Consider the following 22,626-nt stretch of genomic DNA (forward strand, 5'->3'; position numbering starts at 1 on the left):
TCATGCAATATTGGTAATTTTCAAGGCCCACTGGGTCCCATGTTAGCAATACTGCGATTCACACTACCTATCAACTTGTCAACTACCTGTTGTCGTTTCCGGGGATCAACGTCTCCATGGCCTGGGCTCTGACCAGTCTTTCATGTTGGTGGTAGCTGCTCACAGCTCATGTGATTGCTTTCAAAGACTTGCTTCAATATCAGGTAACTATGCAATTGAAAATACATATAAGAAAGGTCATCAAATCTCACCATCAGGTACAATTCACCAATGGTAATCCCTCCAACAGTACTGAGGGTTAAACCTTCACGGATTTTCTGTAATTTTGCCTCCATATCTTCTGCGCCCTCCTCTGCTTCAGCACCGGGGTTCCTCTCCTCTTCTTCAAGTTCAGGCGTTGCGGCCGAGCCCCGATCTTCTTCCGTTGTGGTAACCTGTCGCCAAAGCAAACCCTTAGCAAATGCCTTCAAATTATTAATTCTTTTCAGAACAGATTGTCTACATACACTTAGCTAAATAAAACATTTATGAAATGTGGAATGGCCTTGCAAAGGTAGACTGTACATGGAGTCTAGTAATGTGGCCTATCTAGAAATGATTAAAAATATTATTTCATAACATCAAATCATCCAAGATGATTTCAAAACAAAACTATTAAAATACCTGACTGGCGGAATTTGACCCCCTTTGTGCGTCTCCAACATGTGCCGTCAGTCTCGTACTCTCGCCGGTGCAAATCACTTCTGCATCATCATCTGCTACTCCTGCATTGGCAACAGTCTCCAATGCCAGTAATTGTCTCAGAGTATCACCTGATTCACCCTCTGATTCTTCTTTCACTTGTATATCAGGATCTAAGTCTTTATTAGCAGAAGAATCAATTACATCCAAAGGTTCTTCCTTCACTTGCACAGTGTAAGGTATATTGTTAGTATTTGCATTTTTCTCTGGTGAAAGTCTAATTATTTCATCTACTTCACAATCTGGAGAGTTAAGGCAGCCAGCTTCTCCATCGCTGCAATCCTCGTGTTCCTCTTGAGAAACATCTCCAAAGTCTTCCAAGTCCATGCCCAGGGATTCAGCATCACGACATTTTCCTTCAGCATCTCCTGACCCTCCACTGTCATGTCTATCTCCGTCACTGTTCAACATACCAAGGCCCGTTTCCTTTTCTTGCTGTTGCTTAGTTTCCTTTCGTTTGTTGCTTCGTCCGACTTTCTCTCCTCTTCGTCTCAGTCTTGCTTCATGGCTTGATAGCGATACACACGAGCTCTTTAGAAGCACTTCAGGCTGGAAAATGACATCTAAAAGTTAAAACATTCAATGTAATTTTGGTGGTTGATACAAAAATTAAAGTCAAGCAGTGAATGTAATTAAATTCTCCTCCTTAGTAGCTCCATAGGTATAGGTTAAGTAATAATTGTAATTATGAAGCAATAAGATGCTTATTTTAACATACTAAGAAGGTTAGGTAAGGTCAGTATTTTCTATGAAGCTTTTCAAGGTAAACTAAAATATTCACAATAAATTAGTACGTCACATATTATTATTTAACATATTATTATTCACATATTATTTAATAAGTCAATATTGACTAAGAAAGTGTGAGAACGGGTATGTGCTTAATCAGTGGTAGGTTCAAGCCACACTTAATCACACCAGGCCTCTAAAACCCACCATGACCACCTCAGTCATTTAGTGCACAAAGATGACTCCTGACAATCACAGACTTTGGTCTTATTGGCTCGCACTTCTGGCTGTAGGGTTGAGGAGCTTCCAGCTCATCTTCTAATATAGGGGGTGGGAGGGAGTTTGTTCCTTTGATCCTGGGATGTTTTCTCTATGACCATCACCTTTATTTTAGATACTTACGACAGAAGACTTCCACAGGGATTCTTTAGTTCTGGAAGTTGGCTTGTTTGGCTGAGGATACATTCCCTTAGCTTGCTGGATACTCCTTCCCTTTTCCTGTGGTTTGCCTGTTTTTGCCCTGTGGTGAGATAGCCCAGGGACGTAATGAGGGGAAGCTCTTTGGGAAAATGATTCTTTACGATCAATTTTATATTTTTAGGAGGGCACCTCTTGGTGGCTATCCGAGCCATCTTACAAAGCAAGTTTCCCGAGCTCAAAGAAACACAGGGCAAACCAGGGGTAGAGGGAGGAATATCCAGTAACTCAAGGAGATGCACCTTCGTCCTAACAAACCAAGATCCAGAACCCCTTCGGAACCCCAGAGTCACAAGTACTGTAGTTAAAAGGAAGGTGATAACTACAGATGAAGATAACATCCAGACCAAAAGAATAATGCTGTTCCCCCCCCCCCCGGTCAGGCAGGGAGCCGGTCGGCCGGTCAGACAGCACACTGGACTTGTGATCCTGTGGTCTCGGGTTTGATCCCGGGCACCGGCGAGAAACAATGGGAAGAGTTTTTTTCACCCTATGCCCCTGTTACCTAGCAGTAAAATAGGTACCTGGGTGTTAGTCAGCTGTCACGGGCTGCTTCCTGGGGATGGAGGCCTGGTCGAGGACCGGGCCGCGGTGACACTAAAAAGCCCCGAAATCATCTCAAGATAACCTCAAGATAGGGGGAGTTTTTTTTTGACATTGGAGGCTTTGGTCTACTTTTTAAACTAGGCAGTGGTTTGTTTTGATTTGCCTATCTCTCTGGGTGGCTTCCCTGGTGATGGTAAAGATAATATCCTTTAAATGTAAAGTGATCACAGGCCATCACTTCCTGCACCTCTGTGAGGGGGGGGGGGGGGGCCAGGTTACGGCTCATAATGCCCAGTTGAGAAAAAGAACTCCACAGCTGATGACATTTGGTAGTATGGCACTTAATCAGTGATGATAGCTTCAGGGAGCTGACGGGGATCCCCACAAAATAGAAAACTTAACCGACAATCCAGCAGTTACTACTTACCAAGCTTTACTGTCATCTCACAGCATTATTCCAATGGAGAGTTCTTTCATAAACTTATGGTACCTTTAACCGAAGCTTTCATCTACATAAATTAATCTTGAAGGTGGATGCACAATGTAATTGTGATACTGTACCTGGACATTAATCGGCTTGACAAAATAGCCCTTGGCTGGTGTTAGACGTAGAATCGGCTCTATCACTGGCTGAAGCTCCAGGGGAAAGGTTACTCGAGAAGAGAGAGTGTCACACTAAGTCTTAGTCAAGGAAATTAATACTGTACAATATATATTTAACCAAAATCAATCATTCAATCTAAACCTTTTCTTTCTCTCTCACAAGGTTCAGCTCCCTTAGCCTTTCCTCGTAGCTCATACCTCTCAGTTCTGGGACTAGCCTGGTGGCATACCTCTGAATCTTCTCTAACTTTGTCTTATGTTTAACTAAGTAGGACTCCAGGCTAGTGCTGCCTATTCCAGGATTGGTTTGATATAAGAGGTATACATGGTCCAGAACGATTCCTTACACAAGTTTCTAAAGGCAGTTCTTATGTTGGCCAATTTAGCATATGCCGCTGATGATGTCCTTTTGATGTGGGCCTCTGGGGACAGGTTTGGTGTGATATAAACCCACAGATCTTTCTCTCTATTTGACTCTTGCAGGATTTCACCTACCAGATGGTACCTTGTGTTCAGCCTTCTGCTTCCCTTGAGTGAGAATATATTATATAACATGGTCACAACCATGCTGTTAATGCACAGAAAAGGAATTACAACTGGCAAAGTACGAAGATGTATCTTTAATTTCTAATGAACAGAGCCCAAGGATTAATAGTTAACAAGGACACTCAGGACTCGTAATCCTGGGGACCGGAGTTCGATCCCCGGCGATGGCGGAGACAAATGGGCAGTTTCTTTCACCCTGATGCCCCTGTTTTTAGCAGTAAATAGGTACCCGAGAGTTAGACAGCTGCTACGGTCGGCTTCCTGGGAGGGAAGGGGTATGCAAGAAAAAAAAATGATCGTTGATTGACAGTTGAGAGGAGGGCGGAAAGAGCAGAGCTCAATCCCCTGCAAGCACAACTAGGTGAGTACCATGGCCTCAGAACTGAGGTTGGGGGCTGCCAAGAGGGGTCTGGAGCTCCAACTTCCCCCCTCCCTCGTAGCCTCGTAGCCTGGTGGATAGCGCGCAGGACTCGTAATTCTGTGGCACGGGTTCGATTCCCGCACGAGGCAGAAACAAATGGGCAAAGTTTCTTTCACCCTGAATGCCCCTGTTACCTAGCAGTAAACAGGTACCTGGGAGTTAGTCAGCTGTCACGGGCTGCTTCCTGGGGGTGGAGGCCTGGTCGAGGACCGGGCCGCGGGGACACTAAAAAGCCCCGAAATCATCTCAAGATAACCTCAAGAAGATAACCTCCTTGGGAAAAAAATTCAAACGACATGCCAAACCAGTTATGACATTTGTAAATACACTAGAGCACTCCAGGGTAGAACATTGTTGATCATTAACAGCCCCATTCAACGCTGGAGAAATTGCTGACCTAGAGAATGTGCAAAGAACTTTTACTGCCTTAATCCATTCAATAAAGGAGTAAGTACTCCTTTATTAATAGGAGTACTTACAATTCCTAACTGTTCTTGTTAGGAAGAAGAAAAACAAAGAAATAATATAAAGTATTGATCAGAAAGATAGGGGAATAATTACCTTTAATGGGAAGATTGATTCAAAGTACAATCCCCTTTCACACACAAATGATGAGATCAATTATCAAAATTACAATAATGTTCCAATTCACTATTCATCACCAGCTGATTATGTAATGGCAACAAACTTGCAATAACTTGCATCAGAAAGACTGTTCTGGTTCCTTGCACATCCTACTTATTTTAGCAAACATTGCGACACTCCTAAACATTTCATATTATATATTACCTTACAATAATCAACCTTGAAAAATACTCTCGCAGAACATTACACACACACCCAAGAACAAGTTGTCAACTAATTATTAATTAGTTCCAATCGAATTGACTGTTGCCACGGTCTAATACTGTATCACACACAATCCCTATGTACCTTCTTGTATATATATAAATAAATAAATAAATTATTTTCATGCAATTGTCATTAATAGACATAATTTACCTGACTGACACAGCTGTCTCACGTGTCCACATGTACGGGAAAGTGGACGCGCACACAGTCCGAGAAATTTTTTAAAACACCTTGCTACCAAAAAAATGTGAAGGCTATTTGTTTAAAAGCAATATTAAAAAAGACAGAATATAAAATAAGCGTGCATAAAGAGTGAATATTAAAGAAAGGATACAAGTTTCAAATTTGAGCTGCGCCATTTTTCTTGTAAGTGGGAAATCAGTACTGCCAGAGGTCGCTGAAGTGGTGAGGTGACCCTGACACGTGGGTTATGAGCCAGACCATGCACACGACACCAAGCATGCATGCTTGCTGGAACCACCTCAACCATTATGCTTGCCGGGACCCTCAGCACTGCATTTTCTCGGTTTTCTGATGAGAAACAAATACACACACATTTTGATAATGCTGTAGTGTAATATAACTAATACTACTGAGGGAGAGGAAAATCTATCACTGAATGTAATGAAATGCCTCTTTCTGGTGGTCCTCTCAGCAGCTCCCAAATGTTACAGCCTGTTCACCCAAGTCTTAGGGAACACACACCAGGAGGCTAGATTCACAAAGCAGTTACACAAGCACTCACGAACCTGTACATCTTTTCTCAATCTTTGGCGGCTTTGTTTACAATTATTAAACAGCTAATGAGCTTCGAAGCACAAAGAGGCCGTTTATAACAATAACAACAGTTGATTGGCAAGTTATCAGGCTTGTAACTGTTTAATAAATGTAACCAAAGCCGTCAAAGTTTGAGGAAAAATGTACACATTCATAAGTACTTCCGCAACTACTTCGTGAATCTGTCCCCAGGACTCTAGCATACAGGCACCTTCTAAGACTAGGATCTGAATCTTGGCCCCCTCAAAGATGTTAAGTGGAGCTAGAGGATCAGCGATGGTTACCCTGAAAAGCAAACAAATGCTCAAGAGCAAGCAACAGCTTGGAATTTTGTTTACCCTGCCAGCCAGAAGGAAGCTGGATCCCCATACTGCAGCCAAGACTAAGAAGACTACCCATATACAAAGGAATTATACTTCATCTTGCTGCAGCATGATCCTCTGTCACTGAGCAGAAACTAAAGCAAGTCTGCCCATGCCACAGCCAGAGCACGAGATGACAGAAATCTTTAGAAAGCTAATCTAGGCTGCCAAATGTGGCCCAGCAACACACACATAGCAGTGAGTGAATGACAAATCTAGCTCATACTGTGCCAGACAGCAAGAATAAGAATCTGTGCAAAGCATTAAGCCCTCAAGGCCTGACAACAAACACTTGAGCTAAAGGATAGCCAAGGAAAAGTATCCAGTAATCCCAAGTAACCAGACTTTTCCCAGCAGGAAGAAAATGCCTCAAGATAGAGCTACATCATATCCAGATGCCTGAGAATCTGTATGCAGAGAGAGAGATCATCATCTGGTGAAGTCCGTGACATTTGGGACACCAACTTTCCTCGCCCAGGAACATTAAAATATTGCAAAAAAAAAATAGGGAAGAGGTATGTACAGGGAACACTAAGCCCAACCACCTATGCCAATGACCCAGACAGAGCAACCTCACAGTGCACTAACCAGTGGTGAGATGCCATGTGAGGAACACATCTAAACACCAAGGGGAAAGTAACTCTGGAGGAGCAGAAGAAACACAAGCCAGAAACCTGAGAAGATAACCCTGGCTACAACAGTCAACTCAGGACACACAAAATACGAGAAGCTAAATATAGGACAAAACCAAGCAATGGTTACAAGGGACTATGTCCACAGAACCTCAATGTAACTAAGGGTTCTTTAAGATGTGATAAATAGGTTAATTCTAATGATATGCAAATGTATTTTTGAGTCATTTTTGTGTTTAATTTTCCTCATTTAGAGTCCTTTTTGTGCTTATTTTTTCTCATTCAGCCAATATCAAACGCAGACAGAAATCATCTCCTTTCAGTTGACAATGAATCTTGAGGTTATCTTGAGATGATTTCGGGGCTTTAGTGTCCCCGCGGCCCGGTCCTCGACCAGGCCTCCACCCCCAGGAAGCAGCCCGTGACAGCTGACTAACACCCAGGTACCTATTTTACTGCTAGGTAACAGGGGCATAGGGTGAAAGAAACTCTGCCCATTGTTTCTCGCCGGCGCCCGGGATCAAACCCGGGACCACAGGATCACAAGTCCAGTGTGCTGTCCGCTCGGCCGACCGGCTCCCTGAAACCCGTATTTGTGTATCTAAAGTATGACCCAGAATAATTTCAAGGGCATAAAGGTTGAGAAATACTGGACTAGACAAACGATTTCCAACTAGGGTTCTGCAACACACTGGGGTTCCATGAGTCCATGATTTTGAGGGATGTTAGGTAACCTAATATTAATATTCCTTTATCTATTACTTGTTTCTTCCTTACTGTGAAAATATATGACTACCTTGTATCACACCAATTTGAATGTCTTTGTTTTCCACACTGAAATACAGTACATACTGTAGTTTTGTCGACAACTTTATTGCAGTTAAACATGTCATTTTTCATTACCAACTGTAATTTGACTATTTTTAAGAGCTTCCTATCAAAGCAGATTTCATGCTGATTTGGACCTGTCAATACCTGTTAATTCTGAGGATCAACTCAGCCCAACTCAGGGAGCCGGTCGGCCGAGCAGACAGCACGCTGGACTTGTGATCCTGTGGTCCCGGGTTCGATCCCGGGCGCCGGCGAGAAACAATGGGCAGAGTTTCTTTCACCCTATGCCCCTGTTACCTAGCAGTAAAATAGGTACCTGGGTGTTAGTCAGCTGTCACGGGCTGCTTCCTGGGGGTGGAGGCCTGGTCGAGGACCGGGCCCCGGGGACACTAAAGCCCCGAAATCATCTCAAGATACTCTCAAGATAATGAGGCAATTTGCTCATATTGTACTCAAATTTAATTAATGTTTGAAATTATCATCTCTCTTTGTTTCTAACAAAACAGTTTCACAATATCCCTTTTCCTACTTTACAAATTACTCCTTAAGACATCCTTTTATCAGCTATCATTCAATAATAACATTAATTCAATGCTTTTGTTAAATATTTTCTTTGCTATGAGGAATTAATGAAGACGAAGATTGTGAAACTTTATCTCGTACAAAATATTTTTAACCGAGGTATAAAACAGGTGTTAAAAACTTTTCATCTCCTTACCTTCAATCTGATTGAGTTTCTTTAAAGCCCGACAAATGGGGGTCCTCACACGAACACTCTTCCCCTTCACTCTCACACTGGTGGAACCTTTTCTTATAAGCTCCTGCAATTTCTGGGCCTTGCGCTCATCCAAGGTACCACCAATTTTCTTCCGTAATTCACCATAGTTTATAAGACCGTAGAGTTCTTGAGTTGCCTTCTTCACACCTAAGGGAAATTAAGATATATGATTAAAGTTGTCAAAATAAACAATCTCATCTTCATTAATCAGGAATGATTGGCAATCCTCAATCAAGATGTTGCTTTACATAATTATTTTTCAATATTAAAATTACTTGAAGATGTTATACAAATCTCCAATTATTTGTTGTTGTTATAGATTCAGCTACTCGTAACAAGTTCCAAGTAGCACGGACTATGGTGACCCCGTAATCTCCAATTATTTGGCAACAGCTTCGTGAAAATTTCATCCCAATATGTTTAAAAATGGATTTTATATGAATATTTAAAAAAAAAAAAGTTCCGGTTATAGGAGAACAATTATTAACTGGAACTGAGGGATAATGCAGTGATAAAGCAACCCGTTCTCGCACTTGCTTATAGTTAATATTGGCTTATTTAATAAGTGCATATGTGACATACTAATTGATTGTGAATATTTTAGTTTACCTTGAAAAGCTTCATAGAAAACACCGACCTCACCTAACCTTCTTAGTATGTTAAGATAAGCATCTTATTGCTTCTTATTTACAATTATTACTTAACCTATCAACGGTACACTGGGATCTTATTTTGCATCTTCCAAATATAAAAACCTTACAAATATATATTTAGTATTTTCTTATCCATGTATCCATCAAAATTTTCTTCTCCTCAAAGACATCACCAGAAATTATGCCTGCAAAATAAATTGCTATTATTTATTTTTGTAATACTTCTAATCTGGCATTTTATAATTTGCTCTTCCTTGCCAGCATTAATTGTATTAAAATTAATTATTAAAAACTAAATTCACTCTTAATTAGTTTTGAAATCCACAAATTACAAAAAATTAAAAAACGACGACTACTAAAGTTATAAGAACTGACCTTCATTGAAAGTAATGTGTTTTGATATTTTATGCCATGTTCGATAGTAGAAGTGCCGCACTTGGTCTTTATTTTTTATTTGACTACGTGCACCCTTTTTCCGAAGTTTGGTAGTTAAATAATTCTGCAAAGAAAGATATCTCTTGAGTGATTTATAAAGAAAAATTATTTTTAAAAATATATTTGGTAGAAGAGAAAGCCTATAAATCTCCCGAATAAATCTAAAGTTAAGTGTAATGAAACACCCTTTTTCTGGTGGGCTCTCGGCAGCTTCCCGAGCAAACTGACGATTGTGCCTAAAGTGTTATTAATTAGTAATCACTCTTGGGAAGTCCATTTAACCAAGTCTCATTTAGTGGACTTTGCAGGTTTAGTTATGGTTATTATGGAACAGCTATGGAACAGCTTCCCCCATCAGCAGAATGCTCACCAAGAAGGGGACATGAAAAGGCACAGAAGAAAGTGAGTCAAGGCAATGTATTACAGTGCTGCGTCGTTTGTGGGTGAAAGTGTTAAGGAGGCTGGGCTGGATTATTCGTATACCTATTTCCCGGATTTCTCAGTGGCCGATATGTAAAAATTTTTGTTTTTTCATGCCCACTAACCAAAACATGTCCAGTTAATTAGAGTTAAACTCATTTATGCAGTAAGTCTTGGTGTGGTTTGGCCACATAGGACACTTATTTATGTACTAAATAATAAAAATTTGTTTTCTCATGTAGCGAGTAGATTATCCCAATAATATATTCGCTCCAAATGCTTTGTTAATATTCCTGTCAACCTTTGGAGATGAATGAGGTGAGGCGTTGCCCGGGCAACACGGTGAGGTGTTGCCCGAGCATATAAGCAGCAGAATAGCAAACATTAACGAGAGTCTACTTTCAAGTGTGGTCTAGAGCAGACACTTGCGAGATACTGTACCGACGCTCAGTGCGCTCAACTCACACCAAAGTATCACCTGTGTACTTCTGTATATTCGACCAAATATATATATAGTATCTTAGTGTCTGTGTTTATTTGTCACCATACTTTACGTAATAATAGAACCGTTACACTCACATTAGTGCATTCCAATTTCCTACAGCCATTTAGCTCTTTAGTTGCATGTCCTTAAATCTTGGTGGAGGATTGTATATTGTACTATTTTTCGTCCTCCTATTGACATGTTTCCTATTATGTAGTCCCGAAAACCTTCACAGCCTGGGATAACTATCTCCTTGGAACTCTAGTCCTTTCTCATTACAGCAAGGCCCTCCCCTTCTCCTCCTCCCCCCCTCCTTCATTACTATATGGTAGTCTTAAGGAAACACCGAATTAGTTAAGACACCTGACAATTTTTCTGCTGCGAGTTCAATTATATCTGAGTTTTCTTTGTGTGACCTTTCACCAAGTTCACTTGCTGTATTTGTAATCCCATCTATGTGTGTGTACATTACTCTGAAGCTGCTTTATTCTATCCAATCTCACTCTCGCCCTTGACATCCATTTCAATAGTGTATTAAGATCTGTGGGCAAGGCTATTACAATGGGGTTATCGAAAGGTGAGCTTATTAATGGGGGCTGACGGAAACTTTCAAAGGGAGTCGCAGAGGACTGTAATCACTACACCATTTGGTACCATTTGGAAAGCAACGACAATGCTTCCTCTCCAACTCCTGATTAGTGCATTTCACAACTTGCTCGAGTTTCAGGACCTTTAACACTGCTGATTTTATTACCTGCTTTACTTCCAAGCCTTCAGCTGCTGCTACAAAGACTCTTTACTAGCCATGTTTCCCACTGATTTCCCAGTACCTATACTTGTTTGATTCTCCTCAGTCACTTTTGTTACTTCTTATATATCCACCCTTCCTCTTCCACTGCCTCTATTGACGATATTGTCCGCAACCCACAATTTCAAGAGGAAACTAGATTTATTCCTCCAAGGAGTGCCGGACCAACCGGGCTGTGGTGGGTATGTGGGCCTGCGGGCCGCTCCAAGCAACAGCCTGGTGGACCAAACTCTCACAAGTCAAGCCTGGCCTCGGGCCGGGCTGTGGTGGGTATGTGGGCCTGCGGGCCGCTCCAAGCAACAGCCTGGTGGACCAAACTCTCACAAGTCAAGCCTGGCCTCGGGCCGGGCTTGGGCAGTAGAAGAACTCCCAGAACCCCATCAAGCAGGTATATGTGGGCCTGCAGGCCGCTCCAAGCAACAGCCTGGTGGACCAAACTCTCACAAGTCAAGCCTGGCTTCGGGCCGGGCTTGGGGAGTAGAAGAACTCCCAGAACCCCATCAAGCAGGTATATGTGGGCCTGCAGGCCGCTCCAAGCAACAGCCTGGTGGACCAAACTCTCACAAGTCAAGCCTGGCCTCGGGCCGGGCTTGGGGAGTAGAAGAACTCCCAGAACCCCATCAAGCAGGTATCAACCCCATGTGAAGATCGTGTGTACTGTGTAAACATAATATGCATATATTGTTCCAAATAAGGTCACATTCAGATTTTTATGCATAAGAGACAATAATAATAAGGTGAGAATGAAGTGTGCAGAAATATATTACAAGGGTTACACAACTCTTACTAAAGTTGGGATGCCTCGTGAGGATGGCACAAAAATTTCCAGAAATGGAGCCTTTACTCCCATACTTTTTTTATATTCTAGAGCTTTCTTCTTAAACTCCCAGAATTATACAGGAAATTATCTTTAGCAATTCAACATATAAAATGCAGTAAAGGAATTTATTTAAGAATTAGATTTTTTACACTCGGCAAAATTTCCTTACCTGAATAGCTTCAAAGTCTTTACCACACTCATTGATTGATTCAAAGAAAATATTCTTGTCTTCCATTGACCATAATTCCCATGCACGCCTCCTTTTCTTCCCAATGCCACTCCCAAGAGCATCATCTTCCTCAGCAAAATCCCCATCTAATCCTGAAATAATATTACTATAAACATCTGATCCACATAGTTTAAAAATTACTGAATGAAATATGAAACCGAGTTTAAGGGTACACGAGTACTTTTCCAGCTACAATCACAACTCACGAAGAATGTAGGTATTTCAGGGAGGTATTTACAGGAGAAGAAATGGCTACTGAAATGTAAAGGGTTTTAGTATATTTTACACAGATGATTCTATTACTAATATATCATCTTTAAAGCTAATAAACCAGCATTGAATGTAATGAAACACCATTTTCTGGGCGAGACCCGGAGGCTCCCCGGAGCCTCCGGAGGGAGAGACAAGGAAGCAGTCCGAGTGTCCCACACAAGACCCTGCCAAGACCAAACATGAGAGGGAACCAGATGGGTCTTGTGTGGGATGCTCGGAGTGCTTCCTTGTCTCTCCCTCCAGAGGCTCCGGGAAACCGACGGGGCTCCCCCCAGAAAATACTGTAGCCAACTGATCTAACAGTCAACAAGCCTATCTCGGCCAATCTAACATTTAATAAGTTGCAATAGAGTTTGTGGCAATATAAGATAACTCATTTCATAGCAATATCCATCCTTACCCTTTTTAATATATGGTTGGACAGAGATTTCAAGTCAGTTGACTATACTAAGTCAGTTTCAGCATGTTAATATCTTTAAATAATTTAACATTAAAAACCTTGACAAATCTAATTTGACTAACACTTCTTGATTAATGAACAGGCATTCTTGATCTAACAAATAAAATATAAGAATTCTTTAGAAACCATTGCAAGAGTAGTACTATTATTGCATTAAATTTTGAAACTAAATTTACGTGGGAGCCGGTCGGCCAAGCGAACAGCACGATGGACTTGTGATCCTGTGGTCCTGGGTTCGATCCCAGGCGCCGGCGAGAAACAATGGGCAGAGTTTCTTTCATCCTATGCCCCTGTTACCTAGCAGTAAATAGGTACCTGGGTGTTAGTCAGCTGTCATGGGCTGCTTCCTGGGGGTGGAGGCCTGGTCGAGGACCAGGCCGCGGGGACACTAAAGCCCCAAAATCATCTCAAGATAACCTCAAGATAACCTACTATACCTCACCAAAGATACTGGACTGTATACTGACATTTTGTATGACCTAAATTCACGAATTATTAATGTTGTTGCAAGTACTGACCTGCAGCATCAGACTTCTTGGTTAATAATGAAGAAGAGGGAGTGTGATCGGCTTTAATTTCTTCTCGACGCTGTTTATTGAGCACTCTGGCACTTGTACGTAGTTGCAGTGTTGGTCGTGTTTGTGTAACAACCGGTGTTGTAGATAAAGGCACATCTGGCAGTGGTTGAGAAAGAGTTACAGGAACTGTTGAAGTTGCTAGCACTGTCCCTGGAAGAAAGTCAGCCGTTTTCACATTTTGTATATAATACTGTAATATTTTTGTTCATGGGCATAACCAAATATACATTAAAATAAATCACTGAAGAGGAGAAAATTACACAGTTGTACACAATACATTCACTACCAATTGGACAATGTTTATGTTTAAGCAGTTTAAGAATTCCCCCCCCCCCCCGGTGGAAGAATGGAGGAGGACCGGGCGAGTCCCAGACCCCCTGAAACCCCACCCTTCCCGGTCGGCCGAGCGGACAGCACACTGGGCTTGTGATCCTGTGGTCCCGGGTTCGATCCCGGGCGCCGGCGAGAAACAATGGGCAGAGTTTCTTTCACCCTATGCCCCTGTTATCTAGCAGTAAAATAGGTACCTGGGTGTTAGTCAGCTGTCACGGGCTGCTTCCTGGGGTTGGAGGGCTGGTCGAGGACCGGGCCGCGGGGACACTAAAGCCCCGAAGTCATCGCAAGATAAGATCTCAAGATATTCCCTGGGAGTTGACATGTTCCATCATAAGAACTGAGGGTGGTGTAGGCCAGCTGACCCAATCCATCCTGTCAGGCAAAATAACTTGACTGTCAAGGCTTGGCTAGGGGGATCGAGCAGCTAGGTGTGCAGTCACCGAGTAGTGTGTAATCTATCTTGAGGTTATCTTGAGATGATTTCGGGGTTTTAGTGTCCCCGCGGCCCGGTCCTCGACCAGGTCTCCACCCCCAGGAAGCAGCCCGTGACAGCTGACTAACACCCAGGTACCTATTTTACTGCTAGATAACAGGGGCATAGGGTGAAAGATACTCTGCCCATTGTTTCTCACCGGCCCCCGAGATTGAACCCGGGACCACAGGATCACAAGTCCAGTGTGCTGTCCGCTCGGCCAACCGGCTCCCCAAGGTGGGGAGGTGGAACTAATGAACTTCCTCACGACCAGGTGATTGTCAGTCAGTTTGGCATCTCATTTCTGGCTTTTTAGGTTCTATTTACCTTGGTGATTGTCTGTGTTGTCTTTCTCTTGCCTTTCTGGAAGCTTTTTCTTGGTTAGAGTGATCTAGCATCCTCTGCTCCTTCTGCCTCTATAGGGGGCGGTTTGGTTTTGACCTCTTGTCCCCATTAGCTTACAATGACATAAAGGCCTGAAGTGGATTAATTGGGTGGAGCTATCCAGGTAGCTAGCAACAAGGAGCCAACTTAGGAGCCCTCCAAGAAAACGGTGATCGAGTACTATATACAGGCCTGTATATAGGCCTACAATGTAACAAAGAAGGGGTACTACCTCTAGATGATTGTAAGGACCCTCAAACCTCAAAGAAGAGGATATGCAGCACCCCGGGGAGCTTTGTTGGACTCCCACATGCGCTGGCACATATAGTCTTCTCCTACCACCCCCTTATATACATCAGTGTTTATTTTATTTATACTTTATAACCAAAAAAGGAGTTATAAGGTACAAATTTGATTATCATAAGTTGTCAAGTGTGTATACACCTATATTGCATGTAAATTTGTTCTTGGCACAGCTCAAAGGAAGCATCTTGCAGCCCAATCATTTACTGCTACTTTGTCTGGTAATGTCTTCCATAAATAAATTCAAACACAGGTGGGAGACAACTAATTGTGAACTGACAATTGCCTTGCTGGTGGTACAAGATAACCTCACTTATATTAAGCAATTAAAAATAATATAGATTTTCCATGGGTTAACAAAATTACATCCACAGCGATGTATTATAACCATATTTACATCATTAGCAGAAAATCCAGGCGCTAACTAAACTCCACCTATGATGGAGCCGGTCGGCCGAGCGGACAGCACGCTGGACTTATGATCCTGTGGTCCTGGGTTCGATCCCAAGCGCCGGCGAGAAACAATGGGCAGAGTTTCTTTCACCCTATGCCCCTGTTACCTAGCAGTAAAATAGGTACCTGGGTGTTAGTCAGCTGTCACGGGCTGCTTCCTGGGGGTGGAGGCCTGGTCGAGGACCGGGCCGCGGGGACACTAAAGCCCCGAAATCATCTCAAGATAACCTCAAGATATGATGATATCTATATAACCCAAGACTCAACACATGGTGATTCAGTACTCGCAATTTAAGGGATAATAAATTTGTGCAACCTAATACTCAAATCAAACAAAGAGCACAAACCCATACCCACCTTAGAATTAGAAGAAGGGCAAGAGCTACGAGGAGAGGTTAGAGGCATTAAATATGCCAAATCTAGAAGACAGAAGAAAGCGAGGTGATATGATCACTACATACAAAATAGTAACAGGAATTGATCAAATCGATAGGGAGGATTTCCCGAAACCTGGAACTTTAAAAACAAGAGGTCATAGATTTAAACTAGCTAAACACAGATGCCGAAGAAATATAAGAAAATTCACTTTCGCAAACAGAGTGGTAGACGGTTGGAACAAGTTAGGTGAGAAGGTGGTGGAGGCCAAGACCGTCAGTAGTTTCAAAGCGTTACATGACAAAGAGTGCTGGGAAGACGGGACACCACGAGCGTAGCTCTCATCCTGTAACTACACTTAGGTAATTAAAAAAATAATTACCTTGTGATGTAGCTGTGGTTATGGAGGTGTTGGGTGACGTAGGAGAACCTATGGGACTCTGCTGAATGTCCGCTGCCTCATCACCCCCCGCATCTCCTTCTGGCCTCCCAGGACTCCCTTGACTTTTAACCCGTTTGGCATCATCACTCACTTGGTCTACATCACTGAAAATTTAGATAACAGTATAGACAATTAGTGACCTAATAATTAATAATGGTGGCTTGCATGCAACTGCTGCTCAGTTATATAAAATCTTATGAACTCATTGGTGTAACTTGAAAATAAGAATAATTAGACATAAGAACAAACCCCTAAAAGTATTAAAAAATAGATGCCTATGTCGGAATGTGAACTGCAAGTATCAAGAGTCCGGTTGGTCAAGCTTTCACCATGTTGGCCTGATCAGAGTTAAGACTGCTGGGGCAGTGATCTATGGAACCAACTCAAGGTATACTATGATATGTACTAGTATATATATATAATTCCTATTTTACACAATGTTTTTCAGTTAGAATTAAAATTAAAGGAAAAGCAGTAGTGAATGTAATGGAATGCCTCTTTCTGGTAGAACTGCCTTCCCACTATCAGGTCACCAGTTGCAAGAATCCTCTATGGCTTATTTAGAACCAGAGCCAAATGACCAGGCAAACCAAGATGAAAATGAACGATTCACTTTAACTTGCGTAAACCCATTAATACTGATAGCCACCACCAGGAGGCACAAAACTCCAGTCCACAACTGACTCCAAAGCCAGTCTAGAGCTGATGCATCCTGAACCAACGAACCTAGTAGAGGAAGCGAGACAGGGAACCACCAGGGCACTACCACAAAAAGTTGTTTCATTACTTTCAACACTGATCTTCTGGGAGAAACCTATTGGAGGCTCCCTGAAGCTAATTACCTGGATCTTACCTGGAATAAGTTTTGGGAGTTCTACTCCATGCCCACCCTGGGGCTAGGCTTGACTTGTAAGAGTCTGGTCCAACAGGCAGTTGCTTGCAGCCCCTCATATCCACTATAGCCTGGTTGGTCTGGCACTTATTGCAAAAAACTGTCTAGGTTTTCCTTGAAGACTTCCACTTTTGTTCCAGCAATATTTCTTTTACTTGCTGGGAGGATATTGAACAACTGTGGACCTCTGATGTTCAGTATTCTCTGATTGTGCCTACCTCTACTCATCACTGGCTCTATTCTGCATTTCCTGCCATATCATTCGCTCCAGTATGTTGTTATTTTACAGTGCAAATTTGGAACGTGGCCTTCCAGTACAGTATTTTCCAAATATATAGTATATGATACCTCTTGTCTCTATTCAAGGGAGTACATTTTGAGAGCTTTGAGACGATCCCAATAATTTAGGTGCTTTAACATGTCTGTGTGTGTGCTGTATATGTTTTCTATATTCCCTCTATTTCAGCAATCTCTCCTGCTCTGAAGGGAAACGTGAGTATCGAACAGTACTCAAGGCTTGACAGCACCAGTGATTTGAATAGTATGAGCATTTGTCATGGTATTGATGGGTTTAAATATTCTTATAATCCATCCTATCCTTTTTCTAGCTGACACTATATTTGCCTGGTTATGCTCCCTAAATGATAGGTAGTCAGACATCATTATTCCCATATCCTTTACAAGTTGCTTTCTTACTATGTATACATCAGATTGTATCTTGTACCCTGTATTTCATTTAAGGTCTTCATTTTTTACATACCTGAGTAATTGGAATTTATCACTGATAAACATACTATTTTCTGCTGCCCAATTTTTCAATCTGGTATGATTTCTTCAGCTTCTGCTCTATTTCTTTAATATCGCTGTTTATATAATATTTCTCAGTTGGGATAGTCATGTTTTTTCGTTATTTTTTCCTTCTTCTGTAGTATTGTCTGTGTTCTCTTTCTGACCTTTCTTCCCTTCTTCCACAATTAATGTCTGGGTTTTACGTGTATAATGCAAATATGAATATAAAATCTCTCTGTAGATGTAAAGAAAAAGTAATAAAACAATCAAGTGCCAAACACAGCCTTACAGAGCCGCCTTACTCAATGAAACGATAAATATTCACTTAGAGTGCTTTTCTTACATTATTCATACAAATTGATAATTCCATAGTGAAAAATTATTTGTTTGATTTTTTCCACAGGTGGGTATGATGATTTCTTCATAGCTGCTGTCTAAGGGTTAATGCACACCTCAAGAGAGGCTCATGTAACAGGTGCACAGTGCAGGGCTTAAGATCACTGGACAATTTATACAAGTCCATGGGATACTACACTACCTGTATACAAGAACCTGTGGTACTTCTAATTTGATAGAAAGTGCCTGTGACAATGTAATAATTCGATACAAATGCTTGTGGCACAAGAGTATTTGGATACAATTGTTTGTGGTACTGTAATAATTGGATACAAGTGTTTGTGGTACTGTAATAATTGGATACAAGTGTTTGTGGTACTGTAATAATTGGATACAAGTGCAGTGGCACTGCAATATTATGATTCATGTGTTTTGTGGCATTGTAGTAATTGGAAACAAGTGCTTGTGGTAGTACAATAATCAAATACAAGTGTTTGTGGGTGATATGTTTGTAGTACTGCAATAATTGATACAAGCACCTGTGGTATAGCATACATAGCCTTCCCGGTTTGGTGCCTTCTTTTGATAATTACTTACTTACTTGCGGTATAGCAATAATTAGATATAAAATAATGGGACACTACACTACTGGTAATTGGATGCAGACCATGGAATACTGCATAAATTGGACCCCATTTAATATTGCACTCTTCAGATACAAGCTTACTGTATTACCATATTTGGACACAAACCTAAGGCACGCTGTGCTAATTGATAACATAACATAACATGTGTATTAGGCTCAACAAACAAAAAACAAATACTGTACTTCAATATAATGTGAAAGCATCTTAGCATAAATTGTATGGTTTCCTGATATAGTATTTGGTTCTATTACTGGAAATAGAGCTGTAATACAGTTGGCTTAGCATAATAATTAACTGTGTTAGGGGACAGGCAGCCTGACTGTGTTTATACACATTAGGCTCACATTGAGGTCCCCCCCCCCTCCCCCCCATGTGAAACCCCACAACAAGGTGACTACCTCCTGGGTACCTACTTGCTGCTAGGTGAACAGATGCATTAGGTGATAGGAAATGTGCCCAACCATTTCTGTCCAGCCTGGGATTCTAACCTGGAATTCTCAATTGAGAGTCAAGAATGAACCCGCCTGTACTACCCGAACCCTAAACACCCTACTCTACTACGCTACTCCCAGACCATAATGCTCTATGGAAAACAACTTTGGATGAAAATACCATCAGCCATTGTTCTCACCTATTTGTGGTACAGTAGTAGTCACATTAACATCTAATGGTATCGCCCTATTCCACTGACCTTACACAAAACTAAGACTTTAACCTAAAATCTGCCCGAAACGCTTTGCGTAATTGTGGCTTTAGGCACTGTATGTACTAGCTCTATCTATACATCCATCAACTTTTGTATCTCACCTTGTATGTATGTACTTTACCTAAATAAATATTTGAATTTTGTATTTGTAAAAGAAACAAGATAGATCACATGAATATAATCGACGTACATTAGACTACATCTAGAAGGCAGTGAATCCTCTCTGCCAAGATCCCATGAGGTGTAATTTAGACCCATTTACTGCTTCAACACATCAGTACAGCTCCATTCACATAACTCGACGGGAGACATCTCCCGTCACGCAGGGTGCAGTCGCACCTCCACAGATCTCCAGTATCAGCTCTTGATACTGGTAATGGCTCAAAAGGACCACCACTTACGGGCTATTCATGCCCGTGCCACCTTTTGGGTGGCTTAATCTTTATCAATCAATCACATAACTCCTTTCACTACTGTCTACTTACACATGCCGCCAGAGGATAACTGATATTCATTACACATCAGCCAAACCAGTGAACAGAAAATTCCCAGAATAACTGTGCACTTCCTTCTAGAGAAAAGCCCGCGATCATACAGGTCACTCTTACACCCAAACTAACTGGTCTCTTTAATTAATGATTGGCATTACTCATCTGATGACCCCCAACACCATCTATTCATCGTGGTAATTAGTGATTTCTTGAAGAGCATCCAGGACTAATTAGACTCCTTGAGGACGACCCTAGAGGTGACGAGGAGCAGCCACATTGAATTAATGATTGGCATTACTCATCAGATGACCCTCAACACCATATATTCATCGTGGTAATTAGTCATTTCTTAAAGAGCGTCCAGGACTAATTAGACACCTTGAGGACGACCCGCCCCTAGAGGTGCCGAGGGGCAGCCATGTTGAATATCACCATCTACGGGAATCATCTTAAATTACCCTCAAAAACGCCGAAATTTCTCTCAAAATCTCCGTTTCTCACTCCCTACAGCATCCAGACAGCGTCATCACCCTCGCAGCAGCCAAGGAAGGTCGTGACAGCCGGGAAATACAGCTTCTTCACCCATAAATTTAAACGCTGACCTGTGGACCTAAACAAAGATGGCGGGGACACAAACCTCTTACCCCAGCGTATATATATTATATCTCCTACCTGAGGTGGGTGGCGTCGGTGCTGTCCTTGCTGCTGAGAGTGCGCTTCCTCTTGACCATCTTAGGCTTGCAGGAAGAGGTCTACATGATGCAGGAGACGTTAAAGAAGCGTCGCCGTGATCCCCCGGACCGTCTCTCCCCTCACACCTTAAGCCTCTCAAAACTCCTTTTCAAGCCGCTTTTTCTGCCTTGGGCGTCACACTATCTCATCAGCACACACAGAGCCGTCACCATCGTCCTCCTGGTGTGGAATGGTGTAAATCCGGCGGCTCAAAATGGCAATTAAGGGTGAAAAATGGTAAAAAGTTGTGGAGGAAATGTTGCCTTGTTGTGGCTGTCACTGGCGCTGCTCCACTTGTGCCCTTGTGGCACGGACACCCTCCTGCCCTTATTTCAGTCTAAAAGCCTCGTTAACCGGGTCTCGGTAAGGCCTCCTGGCCCTTAAATATCCTCCTCTCGGTAATGTTAACTTATTCTCTACCTCATACACTTATGTATATCAATTACAAAGTTAATATTGGTGTATCGTCTGTTTGTTGATTTCGATGTGGCGGGGAGTGACGTCGGCCGCGTCCCGACCCTCTTCTCCTTCACATAACTAATAATAATATTAATAACACTAATAATAATAATAATAACAATAGTAATAATAATAATATAATTATATACAATTAAAAAATTAATCAGACTGGAGAAATGTGGTGAGTTGGTACCGCAATGTTCCATTTGGGGGGTAAACTCTTTTTGTCATATACATGTATAGGCTGACTCCATACACGGTTTCAAGTGTAGATATGATAGAGCCCAATAGGCTCAGGAATCCGTACACCAGTAGATTGACGGTTGAGAGGCGGGACCAAAGAGCCAGAGCTCAACCCCCGCAAGCACAACTAGGTGAATACATCAATGACATGGAAGAAAAACTTCCCTGATTTACTGAGGGCCACCAACTCTAGTGGTTGCGATGAGGACAGGAAGCCGACGGCTTTTCGAACGTTCCCCCCCCCCCCCCTCCCCTATTTGTCCTTATTCATGCAGATTTTAAAACTAATCACAGTTTTGGCATTTACGGCTTCGGCAGGTAGGCAGTTCCACGGGTTTATAACCCTGTGGGTGAAATAGCATCTCCTGTTTTGTCCTAAACTGTGGCTAGTTAAGGTTGAAATCGTTGCTCCTTTTTGTGTTACATTCGACCTTCTGAAGAAAATCTCACAATCAACATACTCTAACTTGTTCAGTATTTTAAGTTTCAATGGAGCCGGTCGGCCGAGCGGACAGCACGCTGGATTTATGATCCTGTGGTCCTGGGTTCGATCCCAGGCGCCGGCGAGAAACAATGGACAGAGTTTCTTTCACCCTATGCCCCTGTTACCTAGCAGTAAAATAGGTACCTGGGAGTTAGTCAGCTGTCACGGGCTGCTTCCTGGGGGTGGAGGCCTGGTCGAGGACCGGGCCGCGGAGACACTAAAGCCCCGAAATCATCTTAAGATAACCTCAAGATAACCTTCTTGTGGGCGGTAGTGGAAAGAGTTAGAGGCACATAATGGGCTCAGGGACTGAACCCCACAATTCATTTAGCTAAGTTACAATATCTGCTGTAATGTAATGTTATTAATTTGGCACGTGTGACGCGGGTTGTTATTCCACACTTGCAGTCTTGCATTTATCGATATTAAGAAGCATATAACAGTCTTCTGACCATTTGAGCTCATGAAGATCTCTTTATAAGCCTTCATAATATTTATTTCTCACTTTACCATAAAACTTAGTGTCGTCTGCAAATTTGATGATGTAGTTTGCAATATTCTCATCAATGTTATTGATGTATGTGAGAAAAAGGTTTGGCCCCAAAATGTACTCCTATGGTACTCCAC

General features: G+C 42.1%; 1 protein-coding gene across 2 annotated transcripts in view; it reads right to left on the reverse strand.

Annotated features, from left to right (window-relative positions):
- crm (cramped chromatin regulator) overlaps nt 1–21,322 on the reverse strand; it is a 40,474-nt gene extending 19,152 nt beyond the window's left edge. Inside the window, exons 1-10 of one of the 2 annotated variants that reach the window (XM_069323229.1) lie at nt 20,754–21,322; nt 16,161–16,324; nt 13,396–13,605; nt 12,085–12,230; nt 9,324–9,447; nt 8,236–8,442; nt 5,250–5,446; nt 3,055–3,168; nt 664–1,290; nt 252–434 (exon numbers count right to left, since the gene is read on the reverse strand). In XM_069323229.1, coding sequence (XP_069179330.1) covers nt 252–434; nt 664–1,290; nt 3,055–3,168; nt 5,250–5,446; nt 8,236–8,442; nt 9,324–9,447; nt 12,085–12,230; nt 13,396–13,605; nt 16,161–16,324; nt 20,754–20,812 — 2,031 coding nt within the window. In that variant the 5' untranslated portion in view covers nt 20,813–21,322. Of the gene's footprint in view, nt 1–251; nt 435–663; nt 1,291–3,054; nt 3,169–5,249; nt 5,447–8,235; nt 8,443–9,323; nt 9,448–12,084; nt 12,237–13,395; nt 13,606–16,160; nt 16,325–20,753 lie in introns of both variants that reach the window. The other variant, XM_045766273.2, reaches the window with a different exon arrangement.
- Between the last annotated feature and the right edge of the window lie 1,304 nt (nt 21,323–22,626).

The sequence above is a fragment of the Procambarus clarkii genome, chromosome 12, assembly GCF_040958095.1.
Source record: "Procambarus clarkii isolate CNS0578487 chromosome 12, FALCON_Pclarkii_2.0, whole genome shotgun sequence".
Taxonomy (NCBI): Eukaryota; Metazoa; Arthropoda; class Malacostraca; order Decapoda; family Cambaridae; genus Procambarus; species Procambarus clarkii.